At 38.2% G+C, this 22661-nt stretch overlaps 2 protein-coding genes across 3 annotated transcripts in view; one reads left to right on the plus strand and one right to left on the minus strand.

Moving 5' to 3' along the window:
* Nucleotides 1-1265, plus strand: part of LOC146471876 (uncharacterized) — a 5415-nt gene extending 4150 nt beyond the window's left edge. For both annotated transcript variants that reach the window (XM_085120429.1, XM_085120428.1), the window contains one exon: nt 1-1265. This exon is cut by the window's left edge and continues 2735 nt beyond it. The gene's annotated coding sequence lies outside the window, so the exon portion shown is untranslated.
* A 17095-nt stretch (nt 1266-18360) lies between these two features.
* On the minus strand, nt 18361-21842 carry LOC146471877 (DNA damage-regulated autophagy modulator protein 1-like). Its single transcript, XM_085120434.1, has 2 exons — nt 21284-21842; nt 18361-19869 (listed from the first exon to the last, which is right to left on the minus strand). The coding sequence occupies exons 1-2, from the start codon at nt 21698-21700 to the stop codon at nt 19396-19398; spliced, it is 891 nt and encodes a 296-aa protein (XP_084976560.1). The 5' UTR covers nt 21701-21842; the 3' UTR covers nt 18361-19395.
* Nucleotides 21843-22661: the final 819 nt, after the last annotated feature.

A 22661-nucleotide genomic window follows, 5' to 3' on the forward strand; every position in this document is an offset into this window, starting at 1 on the left:
ACATTTCTATAGTATTAGAAATATATGACTTTGTATGTATGAGTTTACTATTAACTGAAAGGGTCAGTGGCATCCTTTGTGACTCTAATGTTTAGCTATAATTTCCAATAGACCAATTTTGTTACATTAAAATTGAACCTTAAACAATAGACCTCAGTACGAGGCTCTGGGAAATAGCAACAGAGTTTGGTGGGTTTATTGCAAAGAGCCTCGTGCTGGGGTCTATTGTGTTAGTCTGAATTTTTATGGCTCGAAATAATGGTCTATTCAGACCATTGAGTACATTCTGCTACGGTATTCGCTAAATCAGGAATCTTAGAGCCAGAAGAGGAAAAGAGTTTTTTCATTTCTGATGAAAATTAAAGTGGGACTGCTTAAGCCTTTGGCAAGAATCAGTAGAAGTACTTCGAAGATGCTAATTCATGTTCAGTTTAATTTGCCATAACGTATCATTTGTGGAAGGTTTTATAAGTTTCTTTTCCATAATTATTTTTTTTAAGTGAAGGATTGAATATCTATTATTACTACAGTTGAACTCTGCTATTTCGAACTCTCAGGGGAAACGAAAAATAGTTTAAATTAGTTGGAGTTTGAAATAGCTGATAGTAAATGGCTGAAGGGCGGATCCAAAGGAAATGGTTTTGAGTTCAACTTAAAGAGGAAATTGAAATAACCGAGGCTGTTCGAATTAGCCAATTCCAATTGTATCTTTGTAAATATGAATTTTTGCTTTCATCATGAATATGATAGATATCATGCTGTGATGCATGTGTGAATACTGTTATTTGAAGAGACAAGTATTCTAATTTTATGACCCATTTAGTACCATTGCTAATAATCTATGTACAGTATACTATTTCCAAGGAAAATAAATTTTGTGGAAGTGAATTTGATACTGATATTTTTATTTTCTGCTTTTCTAAAAGGAGGGGGCTTGAACCACCCAATCCACCACCCCTAAATCTTCCCCTGTAGTGTTACAAAGAGGGGAAACTAAAACAGGCCCTGGAGATAAGTGGGAGTGCTACTAAAACAAAAATTTATGGAGAGATAGATTCATCAGAGCATTGGCTTGTGCATTTCATTGTGTAAAACATTTGTCTGGTGTGTCTTACATAAACAGTATTTGTCCTGCATTTATCAGGGACAAATATGAAAACATATTTGTCCCACATTTGTTGTCTTCACAACCCGGACAAATATAACATCAGATTTGTCTCATATTTGTCTTAAAGCCAAATATGATCAAATCCATTATTTCATCCAGTGATAGTGGAACGTTGATTTCACGAACCTCTCATACGAGGTCCTTGGTATACAGCTGTTTTGACAAAGGTTGTCCAAAAAAGCGTAAAAGCGTACGCGACAATGCCGAAAAGTAGTCTGGAAAATACCCAATAGATTTCAATAAAAGCTCAGAATCCACAATGCCTTGACCGTACAACGAAGACTTGAGATGACGAGATTGGGCATTGTGGATTCTGAGCTTTTATTGAAGTTTATTGGGTATTTTCCAGACTACCTTTCGGCATTGTCGCGTAGGCTTTTACGCTTTTTTGGACAACCTTTGTCGAAACAGCTGTAACGATCGATATTCTCCAGCTCGGCCTTTTACAATGTATGGAACAGAATCTCGATATAACGAACTAATTTCCCTCTTCGCTAAATCGAAGTTCCACTGTTTTTGGTAATATTTCGCGGGGGGAAAAGCTGCTAGACATGAATTAGCCTTCTAGATGGTTTTCCTTCTTAAGCGTGAAAACAGCCATCGCTACTAAACATACTGAGAGGCAAGCTGCGTCTGTTTTAACAGTCATTATCGCATCGTTTGCAGTGCACAACTCCACTGCGCATTACGGTGAAGTGGAATTTTTATCTCTCCAGTTATATAGCTAACTGCTTTAGATAGTTTTCCTTCTTCTTCTTCTTCTGACAATAAACATTCTTAATTTGCATTATGCGAAAGAAGTTTAAGCCGAGATATTTTTCGTAAGAGTCTCGCCAGTCCCTTCTCGTAAAAGTCAGTTTTAAGGCTCGATTTACCACTCTCAACTGTTTTGTAACCCAGTAGTGTGTCAAAAACATTATGTCAACTAATATGAAAATTTAAGAAAAATTCTATCGTTAAAGCAATCTAATTTTGCGTCCAAATTAAGCCAACAGACATTTTGGCGTGCTTTAAGAGGTAACAAATGTTATATTGTTGAATTTCCCAGGAATAGTTTTGATATTTATAATAATTTATACAAGAATAAGAAAATTCTATAAAAATGAGCTGTTAACTATTCTCTTCAGCAAAGCAAGGCTAAGTGCTAAGTTTTCGTTATGAAAATTAGTATTTTATTTTTTATGCAAACAAAACTAATTTTCATATCAAAAGCTTTGCACTTAGCCCCGCTTTCATAATGATGTTCACATCAACTCGGAAATGGCCTATTCCTGCTGTTTGCAAACGCTTCACTTCTTTTAACGCTTTGTTTTCAAGAACGAGCGTGGTGATTTTGGAGCAAACACATGTAGATTACGTGTAGCTATATAAGAGAAATGAAACATTAACGTTGTTCACGTATTTTATCCTCCAATATTATATTAAATACGCTCTCATAAGTTTCTGATTGTAACGTTTTTTGTTTTGTTTTCAATTTCAATGTTGTAACGTTAAATATTTCGCTCATGCCTGTTGGCAAGCTCGAATTTCATTTTCAGTTTTCAACTTGTTAAGATTTTGTTATTTCTAACAGTTATTTTGCGCAAGCCTAAGTTATTGTGATACCTAATTACATCCCCTTTTATCAGTTAAATTGATACGTCTTTTCGCTAGGGTCAATTCTCATGTGTTTATTCTAGGGGAAAGTTAAGCAAAATCCTATAGTTAACAATTATTCACCGAAGTGGAGGTGAATAGTGATGGATATTTACCGGGCCGCGAAGCGGCGAGGTAAATATTCATCACTTTCACCGACACTGAGATGAATAATTGTTTTAGTATATGCCACACAAGCTGAATAACTAGCGGGCCAAAAATTATTTTACTTCTGACAATATACCGACAAATGGTATGAAATTTTAAAATCTCGTGCGGCACGCGGTAAGCGATTTCTTATTGTAGAAAGTTCCGTCTCGCTTTCTTGCAGACAAATAAAACTTTTGGAGACAGTTGTTTAGTTCCTACAGTGTCATTTCTTCAATTTTTCTTTGAAATTTGTCTTGTTGGTGAAAACATGCTGAAAAATGTTAGATGTTTCATTGTTTTCATTGTAATTTTAGTGCTCGGCAGTTTTCGTAAACAAGGAATTGTATTTTCATTTTTCGCCTCAGAATAAGTGGTTGAGAAGATTAAATAAGTTACCATTTAATACCGTCAAACCAAACTTTCTGGCAATTTATGTATTTTTTTTAAACAGCCGCCTCGTTTATCGAAATAATTTACTCTTAAGTAACCGTGGCGAAACGGGAAGCCATCTTGTTTCTCTTCGGCTGCTCGGAGGTGAATAGTACTTGGCTAATCACCTCCGAGCTAGCGAATCAGCGCGCGCGAAAAGTACTATTCACTTGTGTGGTATATACTAATCGCTTTTATTTTAAATCAATGCCCTCTTAAATGGTGTACAAATGGACACCGGTAACATACTGCCAGGGGTAACAAAACAATGGACTAGCATCCCATCCTAAGGGGAGTAGTAATACTCCAAGTTATTACTACAAGCTACAGAAACCGGGCTAAGCTCAGGCCGTATTAGCCACATAGGCTCTTATGCGACCTTACCTTCCATACTACAATACCATAAAGACGAAACAAGTTTTCAAAGGGGTATTTGGAATACATTTAAAACGCGTTTTGGACGTGTTTTAAACGCATTATCAACGCATTTTAAACGCGCCTTGATCGCATTTAGAACGCGTTTTACACCCGTTTTGAACAAGTTTTGATCACGTTTTGAACACGTTTTAAACGCGCTTTGATCGCGTTTTGAAAGACTTTTAATCGCGTCTTCAATGCGTTTTGATCGCCTTTTAAACGCGTTTCGAACGCGTTTAAATGGCGTTTTGATCGCGTTTCGAACGCGTTTTTAACACCTTTTCAGTGCCTTTTTAACGCGTTTTGATCGCCTTTTAAACGCGTTTTTAGCGCGTTTTAAATGAGTTTCCAACGCGTTTTAATCGCGTTTTGATCGCGTCTTGAACGTATTTTAAACGCGTTTCGAACGCGTTTTTAACGCCTTTTGAGCGCGTTTTGAACGCGTTTTATTCGCGTTTCGAACGCCTTTTAATCGCGTTTTAAACGCATTTTTAACGCGTTTTAAACGCGTTTTGAACGCGTTTTAAACGAGTTTTGATCGCGTTTTCAACGCATTTTAAACGCGTTTTAAACGCGTTTGGAACGGGTTTAAATCGCGTTTTAAACGCGTTTTTAACGCCTTTTAAGCACGTTTTCAACGCGTTTTATGCGCGTTACGAACGCGTTTTAATCGCGTTTTAAACGCAATTTGAACGCGTGTTAAACGCGTTTGGAACGGGTTTTTAACGCCTTTTGAGCGCGTTTTAAACGCGTTTTGAACGCGTTTTAAACGCGTTTGGAACGGGTTTTAATCCCGTTTTGAACGCGTTTTTGACGCCTTTTGAGCGCGTTTTAAACGCGTTTTATTCGCGTTTCGAACGCGTTTAAATCGCGTTTTAAACACATTTTGAACGCGTTTTAAACGCGTTTTTAACGTGTATTAAACACGTTTGAAACGGGTTTAAACCGCGTTTTGAACGCGTCTTTAACGCCTTTTGAGCGTTTCGAACACGTTTTAATCGCGTTTTAAACGCATTTTGAACGCGTTTTAAACGCATTTTAATCGCGTTTTAAACTCGTTTTGAACGCGTTTTAAACGCGTTTGGAACGGGTTTTAATCGCGTTTTGAATGCGTTTTATTCGCGTTTCGAACGCGTTTTAATCGCGTCTTAATCGCGTTTTAAACGCATTTTGAACGCGTTTTAAACGCGTTTTAAACTCGTTTTGAACGCGTTTTAAACGCGTTTGAAACGGGTTTTAATCGCATTTTGTACGCGTTTTAAACGCGTTTCGAACGCGTTTTGATCGCGTTTTAAACGCCTTTTGAATGCGTTTTAATCGCGTTTTAAACGCATTTTGAACGCGTTTTAAACGCGTTTTGAACGCGTTTTTAACGCGTTTTGATCGCGTTTTGAACGCTTTTTAACCGAGTTTGGAACGGGTTTTAATCGCGTTATGAACGCGTTTTGAACGCGTTTTATTCGCGTTTCGAACGCCTTTTCATCGCGTTTTAAACGCATTTTTAACGCGTTTTAAACGCGTTTGGAACGCGTTTTGAACGCGTGTTGATCGCGTTTTAAACGCATTTTAAACGCGTTTTGAACGCGTTTGGAACGGGTTTTTATCGCGTTTTGAACGCGTTTTTAACGCCTTTTGAGCGCGTTTTGAACGCGTTTTATGTGCGTTTCGAACGCGTTTTAATCGCGTTTTAAACGCATTTTGAACGCGTGTTAAGCGCGTTTTTAATGCGTTTTGAACGCGTTTTAAACGCGTTTGGAACGGGTTTTAATCGCGTTTTGAACGCGTTTTTGACGCCTTTTGAGCGCGTTTTGAACACGTTTTATTCGCGTTTCGAACGCGTTTGAATCGCGTTTTAAACGCATTTTGAACGCGTTTTAAACGCGTTTTTAACGCGTATTAAACACGTTTGAAACGGGTTTTAATCGCGTTTTAAACGCATTTTGAACGTGTTTTAAACGCGTTTTAATCGCGTTTTAAACTCGTTTTGAACGCGTTTTAAACGCGTTTGGAACGGGTTTTAATCGCGTTTTGAATGCGTTTTAATCGCGTCCTAAACGCATTTTGTACGCGTTTTAAACGCGTTTCGAACGCGTTTTGATCGCTTTTTAAAGGCGTTTTGATCGCGTTTTAAACGCGTTTTGAACGCGTTTTAATCGCGTTTTAAACGCATTTTGAACCCGTTTTAAACGCGTTTTGAACGCGTTTTTAACGCGTTTTTCTTGCGTTTCGAACGATTTTTAATCGCGTTTTTAACGCATTTTGATCGCGTTTTAAACGCGTTTTGAACGCGCTTTGATCGCGCTTTAAACGCGTTTTGAACGCGTTTTTAACGCCTTTTGAGCGCGTTTTGAACTCGTTTTAAACGCGTTTTTAACGCGTTTAATCGCGTTTTGAATGCGTTTTGATCGCTTTTTATTAATGCGTTTTGATTGCGTTTTAGACACGTTTCTAACGCGTTTTGAACGCATTTTGAACGTGTTTTAAACGTGTTTCGAACGCATTTTTACATACATAGATACATACATACATACACTTTATTTAAACACGGTAAAAACATCAGTTTCAAGATAAAAATTTAAATTAAAACTGATTTACATGTTTTCCGTTTTGGAGTACGAGGAAGACAATTGGCGATCTGTCTCATTTCTAAAGTTAGTAAAAGATCTAATGGCTCTGACGTTAGATGGAAGGCTGTTCTACAAATGTGCCCCACTGTAGCAGAAACTACGTTTCAAAAAATCGGTACGAGGCTTAGGCAGAGCCAATTTATTATCACTATTCCTAAGTCCATAGTCCGAGCTGAAGGGCTTGAATAGGCCTTTCAGGTGCTCCGGAGACTGATCATTTAAAGTTTTTAACATTACATTCAATTTTTGCTTTTTCCTTCTGGTACAGAGATTATCCTATCCCAGCTTACCGCGGAGGGCGGTAGCGGTAGAATAGTAATCAGACTTTGTTATGACCCGAATGGCGCGATTTTATAGTTTTTGTAATTTGTCAGCTAACTCGTTGCTGAGACTGTCCCACACAGGACAGCAATAATCAAAATATGGTTTAATAAGGGCTTTATATAGTGATTATTATATTATTATTATTATATTGCTGTATCTTCGCAAATGAACGGCCTCAATCTTTTAAGTGCACCAATGCCAGAGGAGATAATCTTGGCAGTCTCATTAACATGTTTGGACCACGAAAGACTTTGATCGATGTAAACTCCTAAGGATTTGGTGTGGGGCACTCTATCAATTTTTAATGCGTTTTGATCGCGTTTGAAACGCGTTTTGGACGCTCTTTTAACGCGTTTTTAACACGTTTTGATCGCGTTTTTAACGCGTTTTGATAGCGTTTTAAACGCGTTTTGATCCCGTTACAAACGTCTTCTTAACTCGATTTGATGGCGTTTTGAGCACGTTTTTTGATCACGTGTTTAACGCGTTTTGATTGCGTTTTAAGGCGTTTTGATCGCGTTTTGAACGTGTTTTAAACGCGTTTTGGACGCGTTATGATCGCCATTTGATCGCGTTTTGAATGCGTTTTAATCACGTTTAAAACGCGTGTTGAACGCGTTTTGCACACGTTTTAAACGCTTTTTACACGCATTCTTAATACCTTTCAAACGTGTTTCCGTTCATAATACGTTGTGTTTTTTGTTCCCATGTCGTTTTCTTGTCTTTTAGTGTTAGTTGTATAGGCTTTTATCGTATGTTTCAGTAGATCAGTATTACGTTATTTTGTACTTTTTGGGTTCAAGTAAACTGAAAAATTTTCTTTCAAACTATTGACAATCTCTGAGTTAACTAACGTCTTCCGAACAGATATCCCAAAATGAAATAATTGTTTGTTGGTCCTGATATTGTTATACTGAAAATCGTTGAGCGGGTGATAGAATGAGATGTTTACACGGTTAAGATGTTATATTGCGTTTGAAAAAAAAAATGAAATTTGCGATGGTGCAATGCAACTGGCAAACTGAAGCTTTGATCATCAAACTACTTTAACAATTTGTGAGCGGCCTTCAGCTTGGTTGAGTAGAGCCCCTGTCAGAAACTTCAGGCACTGGAGGGTTTCAGATGGCGCGTCAGTGTCGGATCATTTTCAAGGTGGACTCAATGCTACGTTGGGCAAGCTAATATGCGCTTTAAAAATAATTGGAAACGATCATCTCTAAATGTTATAAAAACTAACGACATGCGTGTTTTTACAACTTACATGTCTCTTAGTAACACCTGGTAACCAAATGGGCTTAACCTCGTCTCTAAAGAGGAAGTGAGAGGACCTGGGAACGAAGTTGAAAATGGGTGACGCTAAATGACGTCAAGCCCGAGTTCTGTTTAACTCACCCTGACTTCATACCTTGAGGGCTAATTCTTTGTCCCTGGTCCCTAGGGAGGCCTAACAATTGTCTCAGGCGACGTTTTCGGACACGCTGATACCATTAGAAACTTAAAAAAAAATTTGTATTTAGTCCAAAAATCGACTTTTTTTTCAAGGGGTAAGTCCAGCGTTTTTGGTAAAAAAAATGACCAAATCTGAAAGTTGGCATTTCTTACTTGTTTATGTCCCTAGGGATCTCTGAGTGTCATAAAACTCACTTGGAAACCATTTTTTAGTGCAAATAATGCCCTGACAAAGAAATTTCTGTTAAACTTTTACACTGAGTTAATATTTTGTGGACTATTTCTTTGTCCCTGGTCCCTCGGGAGGCTTAAAATTGTCTCAGTGGATGTTTTCTGATACACTACTTCGATTGAAAGCTTTTAAAACAATATTTGTATTTCGTTAAAAAATCGACTTTCTTCCAAGGGGTTACCCAGGGTTTTTGATCAAAAATGACCAAATTTAAAGTAGGCATTTTTCACTCGTACTTTCCGTACGGATCTCCGTGTGTCAAAAAACTTCCCTGAGAATCATTTTTAAGTGCAAATAATGCCCTGACAAACAATTTTCTGTGAAACTCTCACCCTGACTTCATCTTTTCTGGGATATTTCTTTGTCCCAGGTCCCTTGGAAGGCCGCAAAAGTGTCTCAGAGGACATTTTCCGACACAATGAGTCGATTGAAAGCTTTCAAAAAATATTTTTATTTCGTTCAAAAATCGACTTTTTTCTAAGGGAGAAGTCCACGATTTATGGTAAAAAATGACCAAACTTTCAAGTCGGCATTTTTCACTTGTTTATGTCCCGAGGGATCTGACGTGTCGAAAAACTCCCTTGGGAATCATTTTTAAGTGCAAATAACGCCCTGAGAAAGAATTTTCTGTTTAACTCTCAACCTGACTTCATATTTTCTGGGCTATTTCTTTGTCCCATGTCCCTTGGGAGGCCTAAAGAGTATCTCAGGGGACATTAAGGACACACTGATTCGATTGGGATTTCGTTCAGAAATCAACTTCTTTCTAAGGGGTAAGTCCATGCTTTTTGGCCAAAAATGACCAAATTTTCAAGTCGGAATTTTCACTTGTTTATGTCCCTAAGGATACCGTCGTGTCAAAAAACTCCCTTGGGGATCATTTTTAAGTGCAAATAACGCCTTGACAAAAGGATTTTCTGTTTAACTCTCACCCCGACTGTATCTTTTCTGGACTATTTCTTTGTCCCATGTCCCTAGGGAGGCCTAAAAAGTGTCTTAGGGGACATTTACGGACACACTGATTTGATTGGAAGCTTTAAAAAGAATACTTTGATTTTGTCCAAAATCGACTTTTTTCCATGATTTTTGGCCAAAAATGACCAAATTTTCAAGTCGTCAGTTTTAACTTGTTTATGTTGCTAGGGATCCCAGCGTGTCGAAAAACTCCCTTGGGAATCATTTTTAAGTGCAAATAACGCCCTGATAAAGACATTTCTGTTTAACTCTCACCCAGACTTAATCTTTTCTGGTCTATTTCTTTGTCCCATGTCCCTTGTGAGGCCTCAAAAGTGTCTCAGGGAACATTTTCGGACACACTGATTTGATTGGAAGCTTTACAAAATATTCTTATTTTGTCCAAAAATCGACTTTTTTCTAAGGGGTAAGTCCATGCTTTTTGGCCAAAAATGACTAAAATTTTCAAGTTGGCATTTTTCACCGGTTTATGTCCCTAACGATCCCGGCGTATCGAAAAACTCCCTTGGGAATCATTTATAACTGCAAATAACGCCCTGACAAACAATTTTCTATTTAACTCTCAACCTGACTTCATCTTTTCTGGGCTATTTCTTCGTTCCTGGTCCGTTGGGAGGTCTAAAATGTGTCTCGAGGGACATTTACGGACACACTGGTTCGATTGGAAGTATTAAAAAGAATACTTTGATTTCGTCCAAAAATCGACTTTTTTCTTAAGGGTAAGTCCATGCTTTTTGGCCAAAAATTACCAAATTTTCAAGTCGGCATTTTACATTTGTTTATGTCTCTAGAGATCCCGGCGTGTCAGAAAACTCCCTTGAAAATCATTTTCAAGTCCAAATAATGGCCTGAAAAGAATTTTCTGTTTAACTCTCAACCTGACTTCATATTTTCTGGGCTATTTCTTTGTCCCTGGTAACTCGGGAGGCCTAAAAAGTGTCGCAGGGGACATTTGCTGATACACTGATTCGATTGGAAGCTTTAAAATGAATACTTCGATTTCATTATAAAATCGACTTTTTTCTAAGGGGTAAGTCCATGCTTTTTGGCCAAAAATGACCAAATTTTCAAATCAGCATTTTTCACTTGTTTATGTCCCTAGGGATCACGGCGTTCTGAACAACTCCCTTGGGAATCATTTTTAAGTGCAAATAACAACCTGACAAACAATTTTCTGTGAAACTCTCACCCTGACTTCATCTTTTCTGGGATATTTCTTTGACCCTGGTCCCTTAAAAGGCCTCAAAAATGTCTCAGAGGAAATTTTCCGACACACTGAGACGATTGGAAGCTGTAAAAAAATATTTGCATTTCGTTCAAAAATCGACTTTTTTCTAAGGGTAAGTCCATGCTTTTTGGTAAAAAATAAGCAAATTTTCAAGTCGGCATTTTTCACTTGTTTATGTCCCTAGGGATCCAAGCGTGTCGAAAAACTCCCTTGGGAATCATTTTTAAGTGCAAATAACGCCCTGACAAAGGATTTTCTGTTTAACTCTCACCCTGAATTTATCTTTTCTGGGCTATTTCTTTGTCCCATGTCCCTTGCGAGGCCTAAAGACTGTCTCAGAGGACGTTTTCAGACAAACTAATTCGATTGAAGCTTTAAAAAAATATTTTTATTTTGTCCAAAATCGACTTTTTTTCTTTTCCATGCTTTTTGGCCAAAAATGACTAAAATTTTCAAGTTGGCATTTTTCACCGGTTTATGTCCCTAGAGATCCCGGCGTGTCGAAAAACTCCCTTGGGAATCATTTTTAACTGCAAATAACGCCCTGACAAAGAATTTTCTGTTCAACTCTCACCCTGACTTCATCTTGTCTGGGCTATTTCTTTGTCCCTGGTCACTTGGGAGGCTTAAAAAGTGTCACAGGGGACATTCTGTGATGGACTGATTCGATTGGAAGCATTAAAAAGAATACTTTGATTTCGTCCAAATATCGCCTTTTTTTAAGGGGTAAGGCCATGCTTTTTGGCCAAAAATGACCAAATTTTCAAGTCGGCAGTTTTCACTTGATTATGTCTCTAGGGATCCCGGCGTGTCAGAAAACTCCCTTGGGAATCATTTTTAAGCGCAAATAATGCCCTTACAAAGAATTTTCTGTTTAACTCTTAACCTGACTTTATATTTTCTGGGCTATTTCTTTGTCCTTGGTCCCTTGCAAGGCCTAAAAAGTGTTTCAGGGGACATTTACGGACACACTGATTCGATTGGAAGTTTTAAAAAGAATATTTGTGTTTCGTCCAGAAATCGACTTTTTTGTAAGGGGTAAGTCCATGCTTTTTGGCCAAAAATGACCACATTTTCAAGTCGGAATTTTTTACTTCTTTATGTCCCTAGAGATCCCGGCGTGTAGAAAAACTTTCTTGGGAATCATTTTTAAGTCCAAATTACGCCCTGACAAAGAATTTTCTACTTAACTCTTACCCTGACATTATCTTTTCTGGGCTATTTCTTTGTCCCTTGTCCCATGGGAGGCCTAAAAACTGTCTCAGGGGACATTTTTTGACACTGATTCGATTGGAAGCTTAAAAAAGAAAATTTGTATTTCGTACAAAAATTGACTTTTTTCTAAGGGGTAAGTTCATGCTTTTTGGCAAAAAATGACCAAATTTTCAAGTTGGCATTTTCACTTGTTTATGTCCCTAGGGATCCCGGCGTGTCAAAAACCTCCCTTGGGAATCATTTTTAAGTGCAAATAACGCCCTGACAAAGCATTTTTTGTTTAACTCTTACCCTGACTTTATCTTTTCTGGACTATTTCTTTATTTCTTTGTCCCTAGTCCCTTGGGAGGCCTAAAAAGTGTCCCAAGGGACATTTACGGACACACTGATTCGATTGGAAGCCTTGTATTTCGTTCAAAAATCGACTTTTTTCTAAGGGGTAAGTCCATGCTTTTTGGCCAAAAATGACCAAACTTTTAAGTCGTCATTTTTTACTTGTTTATGTCCCTAGGGATCCCGGCGTGTCAAAAAACTCCTTTGGGAATCATTTTTAAGTGCAATTAACGCCCTGACAGAGAATTTTCTGTTTAACTCTCACCCTGACTTTATCTTTTCTGGGCTATTTCTTTGTCCCTGGTCCTATGGGAGGTTTAAAAAGTGTCTCAGGGGACATTTACAGACACACTGATTCGATTGGAAGCTTTAAAAAGAATACTTTGATTTCGTTCAAAAATCGACTTTTTTTCTAAGGAGTGAGATCATGCTTTTTGCCCAAAAATGACCAAATTTTTAAGTCGGCATTTTTCACTTGTTTATGTTCCTAGTGATCCCGGCGTGTCAAAAAACTCCCTTGGGAATCATTTTTAAGTGCAAATAACGCCCTGACAAAGAAGTTTCTGTTTAACTCTCACACGGACTTAATCTTTTCTGGGCTATTTCTTTGTCCCATGTCCCTTGCAAGGCCTAAAGAGTGTCTCAGAGGACGTTTTCAGAGACACTGATTCGATTGGAAGCTTTAAAAAAATATTTTTATTTTGTCCAAAATCGACTTTTTTCTACTGAGTAAGTCCATGCTTTTTGGCCAAAAATGACTAAAATTTTGAAGTTGGCATTTTTCACTGGTTTATGTCCCTAAGGATCTTGGCGTATCGAAAACCTCCCTTGGGAATCATTTATAACTGCACATAACGCCCTGACAAAGAATTTTCTGTTCAACTCTCACCCTGACTTCATCTTTTCTGGGCTATTTCTTTGTCCCTGGTCCCTTGGGGGGCCTAAAAAGTGACTTAGGAGACAGTTTTTGACACACTGATTCGATTGGAAGCGTTAAAGAAATATTTTTATTTCGTCCGAAAATCGACTTTTTTCTTCTTTCTTTTTGGCCAAGAAAGACTAAATTTTCAAGTCGGCAGTTTTCACTTGCTTATGTCTCTAGGGATCCCGGCGTGTCGATAAACTCCCTTGGGAATTAATTTTAAGTGCAAATAACGCCCTGACAAAGAATTTTCTTTTTCTCTCTCACCCTGACTTCATCTTTTCTGGGCTACTTCTTTGTCCCTGGTCACTTGCAAGGCTTAAAAAGTGTCTCAGGGGACATTCACGGACACACTGATTTGATTGGAAGCTTTAAAAAGAATACTTTGATTTCGTCCAAAAATCGACTTTTTTCTAAGGGGTAAGGCCATGCTTTTTGGCCAAAAATGACCAAATTTTCAAGTCGGCAGTTTTCACTTGATTATGTCTCTAGGGATCCCGGCGTGTCAGAAAACTCCTTTCGGAATCATGTTTAAGCGCAAATAATGCCCTGACAAAGAATTTTCTGTTTAACTCTTAACCTGACTTCATATTTTCTGGGCTATTTCTTTGTCCTTGGTCCCTTGCGAGGCCTAAAAAGTGTTTCAGGGGACATTTACGGACAAACTGATTTGATTGGAAGCTTTAAAAAGAATATTTGTGTTTCGTCCAGAAATCGACTTTTTTCTAAGGGGTAAGTCCATGCTTTTTGGCCAAAAATGACCACATTTTCAAGTCGGAATTTTTTACTTCTTTATGTCCCTAGAGATCCCGGCGTGTAGAAAAACTCCCTTGGGAATCATTTTTAAGTCCAAATTACGCCCTGACAAAGAATTTTCTACTTAACTCTTACCCTGACATTATCTTTTCTGGGCTATTTCTTTGTCCCTTGTCCCATGGGAGGCCTAAAAAGTGTCTCAGGGGACATTTTTTGAGACTGATTTGATTGGAAGCTTAAAAAAGAAAATTTGTATTTCGTACAAAAGTTGACTTTTTTCTAAGGGGTAAATCCATGCTTTTTGGCCAAAAATGACCAAATTTTCAAGTCGGCAGTTGTTACTTGTTTATGTTCCTAGTGATCCCGGCGTGTCAAAAAACTCAATTGGGAATCATTTTTAAGTGCAAATAACGCCCTGACAAAGAAGTTTCTGTTTAACTTTCACACGGACTTAATCTTTTCTGGGCTATTTCTTTGTTCCCTGTCCCTTGGGAGGCCTAAAGAGTGTCTCAGGGGACGTTTTCAGAGACACTGATTCGATTAGAAGCTTTAAAAAGAATATTTTTATTTTGTCCAAAAATCTTTTTTTTTCTAAGGAGTAAGTCCATGCTCTTTGGCCAAAAATGACTAAAATTTTGAAGTTGGCATTTTTCACTGGTTTATGTCCCTAAGGATCTTGGCGTATCGAAAACCTCCCTTGGGAATCATTTATAACTGCACATAACGCCCTGACAAAGAATTTTCCGTTTAACTCTCACCCTAACTTCATCTTTTCTGGGCTATTTCTTTGTCCTTGGTCCGTTAGGAGGTCTAAAAAGTGTCTCAGGGGACATTTACAGACACACTGATTCGATTGGAAGCTTTAAAAACAACATTTGTATTTCGTCCTCAAATTGACTTTTTTCTAAGGGGTAAGTCCTTGCTTTTTGGTAAAAAATCGTTAAATTTTCAAGTCAGCATTTTTGACTTGTTTATGTCCCTAGGGATCCCGGTGTGTCAAAAACCTCCCTTGGGAATCATTTTTAAGTGCAAATAACGCCCTGACAAAGCATTTTTTGTTTAACTCTTACCCTGACTTTATCTTTTCTGAACTATTTCTTTATTTCTTTGTCCCTAGTCCCTTGGGAGGTCTAAAAAGTGTCCCAAGGGACATTTACGGACACACTGATTCGATTGGAAGCCTTGTATTTCGTTCAAAAATCGACTTTTTTCTAAGGGGTAAGTCCATGCTTTTTGGCCAAAAATGACCAAATTTTTAAGTCGTCATTTTTTACTTGTTTATGTCCCTAGGGATCCCGGCGTGTCAAAAAACTCCTTTGGGAATCATTTTTAAGTGCAATTAACGCCCTGACAGAGAATTTTCTGTTTAACTCTCACCCTGACTTTATCTTTTCTGGGCTATTACTTTGTTCCTGGTCGCTTAAGAGGCCTAAAAAGTGTCTTAGGGGACATTTTCGGACACACTGATTCGATTGGAGGCTTTAAGAAGAATATTTGTATTTCGTCCAAAAATCGACTTTTTTCTAAGGAGTAAGTCCATGCTTTTTGGCCAAAAATGACTAAAATTTTCAAGTTGGCATTTTTGACTTGTTTATGTCCCTAGAAATCCCGGCGTGTCGATAAACTCCCTTGGGAATCAATTTTAAGTGCAAATAACGCCCTAAAAAAGAATTATCTGTTTAACTCTCACCCTGACTTCATCTTTTCTGGGCTATTACTTTGACCCTGGTCTTTTAGGAGGGCTCAAAAGTGTCTCAGAGGACATTTTGTGACACACTGATTTGATTGGAAGCTGTAAAAAAATATTTGTATTTCGTTCAAAAATCCACTTTTTTCTAAGGGGTAAGTCCATGCTATTTGGTAAAAAATGAGCAAATTTTCAAGTCGGCATTTTTGACTTGTTTATGTCCCTAGGAATCCCGGCGTGTCGATAAACTCCCTTGGGAATTAATTTTAAGTGCAAATAACGCCCTGAAAAAGAATTTTCTGTTTCTGTCTCACCCTGACTTCATCTTTTCTGGGCTACTTCTTTGTCCCTGGTCACTTGCAAGGCCTAAAAAGTGTCTCAGGGGACATTCTGTGACGGACTGATTCGATTGGCAGCTTTAAAAAGAATACTTTGATTTCGTCCAAAAATCGACTTTTTTCTAAGGGGTATATCCATGCTTTTTGGCCAAAAATGACCAAATTTTCAAGTCGGCAGTTTTCGTTTGTTTATGTCTCTAAGGATCCCAGCGTGTCAGAAAACTCCCTTGGAAATCATTTTTAAGTCCAAATATTGCCCTGACAAAGAATTTTCTGTTTAACTCTTAACCTGACTTCATATTTTCTGGGCTATTTCTTTGTCCTTGGTCCCTTGCGAGGCCTAAAAAGTATTTCAGGGGACATTTACGGACACACTGATTCGATTGGAAGCTTTAAAAAGAATATTTGTGTTTCGTCCAGAAATCGACTTTTTTCTAAGGGGTAAGTCCATGCTTTTTGGCTACAAATGACCATATTTTCAAGTCGGAATTTTTTACTTTTTTATGTCTCCTAGAGATCCCGGCGTGTAGAAAAACTTTCTTGGGAATCATTTTTAAGTCCAAATTACGCCCTGACAAAAAATTTCCTATTTAACTCTTACCCTGACATTATCTTTTCTGGGCTATTTCTTTGTCCCTTTTCCCATGGGAGGCCTTAAAAGTGTCTCAGGGGACATTTTCGGAGACTGATTCGATTGGAAGCTTAAAAAAGAAAATTTGTATTTCGTACAAAAATTGACTTTTTTCTAAGGGGTAAGTTCATGCTTTTTGGCAAAAAATCACCAAGTGCAATTAACGCCCTGACAAAGAATTTTCTGTTTAACTCTCACCCTGACTTTATCTTTTCTGCTTTATTTCTTTGTCCCTTGTTCCTTGTGAGGTCTAAAAAGTGTCTCAGGGGACATTTACGGACACACTGATTCGATTTGAAGCTTAAAAAAGAATATTTGTGTTTCATCCAAAAATCGCCTTTTTTTTTTTTTCATTTTCAAGTCGGAATTTTTTACTTCTTTATGTCCCTAGAGATCCCGGCGTGTAGAAAAACTCCCTTGGGAATCATTTTTAAGTCCAAATTCCGCCCTGACAAAGAATTTTCTATTTAACTCTTACCCTTACTTTATCTTTTCTGGGCGATTTCTTTGTCCCTTGTCCCTTGGCAGGCCTATAAAGTGTCTCAGGGGGGACACACTTATTCGATTGGAATCGTTTAAAAGAATATTTGTATTTAGTCCAAAAATCGACTTTTCTCTGAGGGGTAAGTCCATGCTTTTTGGCCAAAAATGACCAAATTTTCAAGTCGGCATTTTTCACTTATGTCCCTAGGGATCCCGGCGTGTCGAAAAACTCCTTTGGGAATGATTTTTAATAGCAAATAACGGCCTGAGATGGAATTTTCTGTTGAACTCTCACCCTGACTTTATCTTTTCTGGACTATTTCTTTGTCATTGGTCCCTTGGGAGGCCTAAAACGTCTCCCAGGGGACATTTACGGACACACTGATTTGATTGGAAGCCTTAAAAAGAATATTTGTATTTCGTCAAAAAATTGACTTTTTCTAAAGGGTAAGTCCATGCTTTTTGGCCAAAAATGACCAAATTTTCAAGTGGGCATTTTTCACTTGTTTATGTCCCTAGGGATCCTGGCGTGTCAAAAAACTCCCTTGGGAATCATTTTTAAGTTCAAGTAACGCCATGACAAAGAATTTTCTGTTTAATTCTCAGCCTGACTTCGTCTTTTCTGGGCTATTTCTTTGTCCCTTGTTCCTTGGGAGGCCTAACAAGTGTCTCAGGGACATTTTCGGACACACTGATTCGATTGGAAGCTTTAAAAGAATACTTTGATTTCGTCCAAAAATCGACTTTATTCTAAGGGGTAAGTCCATGTTTTTTGGCCAAAAATGACCAAATTTTCAGGTCGGCATTTTTCACAAGAAAACAGTGAAAGCTGACAGAGTGAGACAATTTCAATATGGAGGTTGCGAAAACTGCGTGACGTCTTTGCAGGATCATAACTTTCCACAATTGTGTAGACTTTCTCCAGCAACAAATAACTGAACTTTAGACATTTTCGGGTACTATTTGAACCATATCATACTGGCAAAATTGACACGGAAAGCAGCTGAGGAAAAATTCACTAAAGTTACGTGTCTGAGTACATATCTGTAAACTACTATAAGCTTTTTTCATTCATTCAACTGTAGCAACGCACGCAGCGCCACCGTTTTGGCGCCTTCTTGACTTTACTGTTGAGAGTCATGTGATTAATATGCCGCTTATTCCAACTTTCCCCGTCTTCTTTCAATTGTTACTTTTTTGTTGTGAGAGTCTAATTCCTTAACTATGGGCACTGAGGATATATTCCCTGGCAGAATTTTAAAATTTGGACGCCATTTTTAACGGGTAGAAAAAGATTCAATTTCTCCACGCGAGATCCTGACCATTTACACGCGTGCGTGCACGCGCGTATGGCGCAATTAAAAATAGATTTTTTGGTACAACACATGGGGACAAGCCCACAAGTCAAAATGGCATCTCGTTACGGTCTTCATCCCTGACTATGGCTCCTGATTTTGGCCTAATTTTCATTCTAATACTATACACTACAGATATTGGCCCAATTTTCATTCTAATTCTATACACTATGAATTTTGGCCTAATTTTCATTCTAATACTATACACTATGAATTTTGGGCCAATTTTCATCCTATTAGTATACACTTTGGGTTTTGGCCGTATTTTCATCAGTTCACGCCCGCATGCAACACGTGGCGAAGTCAGCGGAGAAACGTCTTCTGCTCACCGTCAATGCCATGCATCCCCGGATGTCATTCAATATTTGACAGCTTTCCAAATGTACGGTTGCATCCCTGCATGCACCTTGTCATGGTAAACGACGCCGTCTTGGCAGGAAATTGGTAGCCGGGTTACCAATTCCAATGCATTTCCTTAAAATTGCTTTGTTCAACCGCGTCTGAGAAATCGCAGCATTTGGACGAAAAAAGGTTAATGGCGGCCAAAAGTTGAGTAATTTTTCTCTACTGATGTCAAGTTTCCGCTTTGTTGAATGAACCCATGCGTTGCTGTGTTACCCGATAAAATACCATGTACAAATTGACATTTTAGTGTCTCGCACCTGGTGCAAATAAGCAAAACGTAAGCAACTCACCTAAGTATGAAAGTGTTTTGTTCGGTTTTCAATTTCCTATTCATTTCTCGCGGACGTTTAATTTGTATAGTTTCTCAGAAAATTCAGCTCGGTTTCGACCTTCTCCTGAACATAGCAAAAATTACCCACCTCTAAGCGCATGTGGATCTTTGTTGGCCTAAAGGCTTTAGTTCTTAGACTTTGTTGACGAACTTCGCAATAACCTCGCTAAGCAATTCGAAGGATTGCCAACCTCGCCTTATGTTTCTTGTCTTACTTATCCAAGATGGCGTCGTTTACCTTGACAAGGTGTATTCCTCATGATCATGGTATCGAATAAAAAAAAGTGAAGTGATGCATCAGTGACTCACTCTTCATCGCCAGTCTCATTTCCTTGGTTTATCACTGAATAATCTCCATCTTTATCTGTTTTCGACGCTCCTCTGTTTTCAACACAGGAAACCTCAATAGAAAAAGATTGAAATTCTTTGTAAAACGACGAAGCGTAAATCGCCAAACTCAAACACGCGATCCATTCTCCGGCACAGTTGACCACGTGAAGACTGTAACCACCGTTCTTTGGCTTCCAGTTGGCCACTTTAATGGAACTGTGGCTACCTTTAAACTGCGTATAGGAAAACCATTTAAAGAATGGGTACAGTATCCCTGTGAAGGTCAAAATACAGCACACAGCTAAACGGAATACAAACATGCATTTAGTATTGAGGCCAAGTGTGGCTGCATGATAGCTGATGACAGTCTGGAACCAGTAGTAAAGTACTCCGCTGACAAGCAGTAACACGGTCCCAGCATCATGAACTTTACCTATGACACTGTTTTCCTGCAGAAGAAACGAAAGATGTAAACTGCTCCATGAGCAAAACTATTATTTTTCGACGAGCTTTAGTTTACAACTTCGGCTTTGATGACATGCTCTTTCTTTCCGATTCCGATGCTGTTTTTAAAGGGGAAGTATCATGGGGTTTTTGATATCTTTTGTTAAAAATGATGAAATAAGACCTTCAATCACCGGCCAAATAATTCTAGAATGACGAGAGGAACGAAATCAACTCAATTCTTGAAAGAAACAACTTGTGATCTGTTCTAGCGCATTTTGGAAACAAAAATGCGAGAACTTGAAAAACATTAGCCTAATATTTTTCAAGTTTCAATCCAAACCGGCCTACTCTGTCTCTGGCCAGAGGCACTAATCGACAGTTTTATTGCACTGGGGTGATAATTTTTAACAAACTAGACAATTATTTCGTTGTTTCTGCTGACAGTCAAACATTTTTGGGTTTTGAAATGACAGCAAATTTTCGTGATACTTCCCCTTTAATGGTGTACAATTTGAAGTGATTCTAGATTTTGAGTCTGTGCGTAAAATCCTACAGTGTGACCATTCAAATGCAAGCTACTGAGCAGTACTTTCCTGTGGTGCTGTTTATTATGCTGTACAAGGCGATTCTAATTTTTTAGTGTGTGGATAAAATCCTAAAGTGTGACCATTCAAACTATAAAAACCCAGCACATTTTTGTGAGGAACTCTGCGACAAAGTAAAAGCACCGAATCCTGGAGTAAACGATCTAATCAGCAACAAATTGTAGAACAATAAATAAGGCTAATTTCACAATACATATTTTTCTAAACGTGAAATTAGCCTTGCTCTTTTCTTGTATTATTTGACCATGCAAATGAAAGTTACTCGGAGAATTACCTCCCTTTGGTGCTGTTTATCATGCAATTCAAAGAAAGTAGAACCCTTTATTGTGTCCAATACTTTCTATTCCAGCTGCGGTGCTGTTTATTTGGTGGTTCTCAACTTTTGACTCTATGACTTTAATCAGTCTCATATAAGACTCGATCAGCTTGCGTAGAAAATGTAGCAGATGTGACTGCTGTGATGTACAAGATTGTTCTTTCTTTAGAAGTAACATGTATCAGAAGCGGATCTTGGTTAAATATTATATTGTGCTGGGATAAAATGAAATTTGTAATCGTACAATGCAAATCAGAAACTAATGTTATGATCCTCAATACTGTTTTAATACAATCAGCTTCTTTTGTAGACCCCCTCTCAGTAGCTTCCTACACTGGATCCCGGAGTTTAAAAATGTGCTGAGTATCGGATGATTTGAAGGGTGACTCCATGTTGAGCGAGCTAATATGCCCTCTAAAAATAATCCGAAAATGTTATTAACAGTGACGATACGCGTGAATATTTACAAGTTGAATGCCGCTAAGTAAAACTTACTTCATCTAGAGGAGATCGAAAATTCGCCACCACCACGACACCCAAGATACACGAAACACCAAATGGTAAAGAAAGCTCGTTGAACCACTTGACTTTGTGTAAAGTATTCTCGTTAAAGTGGTCTTCAGCTCCATCAAGTTGAAGATAACGGCAAAAAATCGCCATCAGACCAAAGAATCCTACAAACGTCATTAGACAACCAAAGATGGATCCCTCGGGTTGAAAGGCCGCTGTTTTACTAATGCTTGGTAAAAACGGGTACACATGGTCCAACGACACTGCTATGATATATGGAGTAAAGATTGTAACAGAAATCAAAAGAGGCCACAGTAATGGCAGCAGGTGAATTGCGCGAGAGAATTTCGCCATGCCAGTGGAACAAGCTGTAGTCAACGACCACGAATTTTTTATTACCATAAACGTTAAAATATGCTTTCTACGCTTATTGTTCCTCAGGCGGAATGAATTTCGGAACAAAGCGCCATTTTGTAACAATATAGCACTTTGATAAGCTTGAAGTTCAAATCGCAGTAGTGCCCTTCACATCTTTCAAAGTGTTTTTCAGGCTACTCCTAGCAGCTATGAGAACTATTTCAGTTGTTTGTTTATTCTTTGTAATTTCCCGGAATATCGCGTTAATGTATTTATTCAATGCTGCTAAATTCGGGGTCACCGTAGTAACCAATCCTTTCAGACAAACCTTTCTTTCCTTTACCTTTTAGTTTCGTAATTTGTTTTGTTTTGTCGTTATATCAGTGCATGTAAGGCCTGATAATCAAGCTTCGAACTAGGGTCACTCAACAGATAAAATTTCAACGAAATACTTAAATTTCGCAGATGGTTTGCCGGGGGGTCCCTGCAAGTCAGCTATTTGCACAATAGCTGGTATCTTAATATTTCGCTTTCTTATTATTATTAACACACTATTTAAGACCTACCTTAAATGAAATATTAACTCATGAAGTAAAAATGCGAGAACTTGAAACGAGTTAGCCTAACCTTTCCAGTCAAGTAGTAATCCATTTTATTAAAAACTGGATCATTGTATAATGCAATTTCAGGGTTTTGATTGGCTTAGCGGCCATGGTATATGAGCCATTATACCATGCCCGAGAAGTAGCGACCATAAATTGTTTTCTGGTTGCTTTTAAAAAGGAAATCAGCGAGGCCTACCAATATTACTTGATTGTTTTTAATAAAACAATTATTCCACTCGCGCTTGTTGGATATGAGATGATTATAGCCAACTCGGCGCTATGCGCCTCGCTGGCTATCTATCATATGATAAATAAACAATAACCTTCATTTGGCGCGAAAATATGCTCAGATATTTGTCTGCGGACATTACCTGTTCCGAGAAGCGAACAGTTGCTCGAGG

The sequence above is a fragment of the Pavona decussata genome, unplaced genomic scaffold (genome assembly GCF_977016875.1).
Source record: "Pavona decussata unplaced genomic scaffold, jaPavDecu1.1 SCAFFOLD_102, whole genome shotgun sequence".
NCBI classification, from domain to species: Eukaryota; Metazoa; Cnidaria; class Anthozoa; order Scleractinia; family Agariciidae; genus Pavona; species Pavona decussata.

Coding starts and splice junctions, on each gene's coding strand:
- LOC146471877 (XM_085120434.1), bottom strand. CDS start 21,700: ATGGTAATAAAAAATTCGTGGTCGTTGACTACAGCTTGTTCCACTGGC. Junction 19,870..21,283: donor TTCGATCTCCTCTAGATGAA/GTAAGTTTTACT, acceptor TTTCTTCTGCAG/GAAAACAGTGTCATAGGTAA.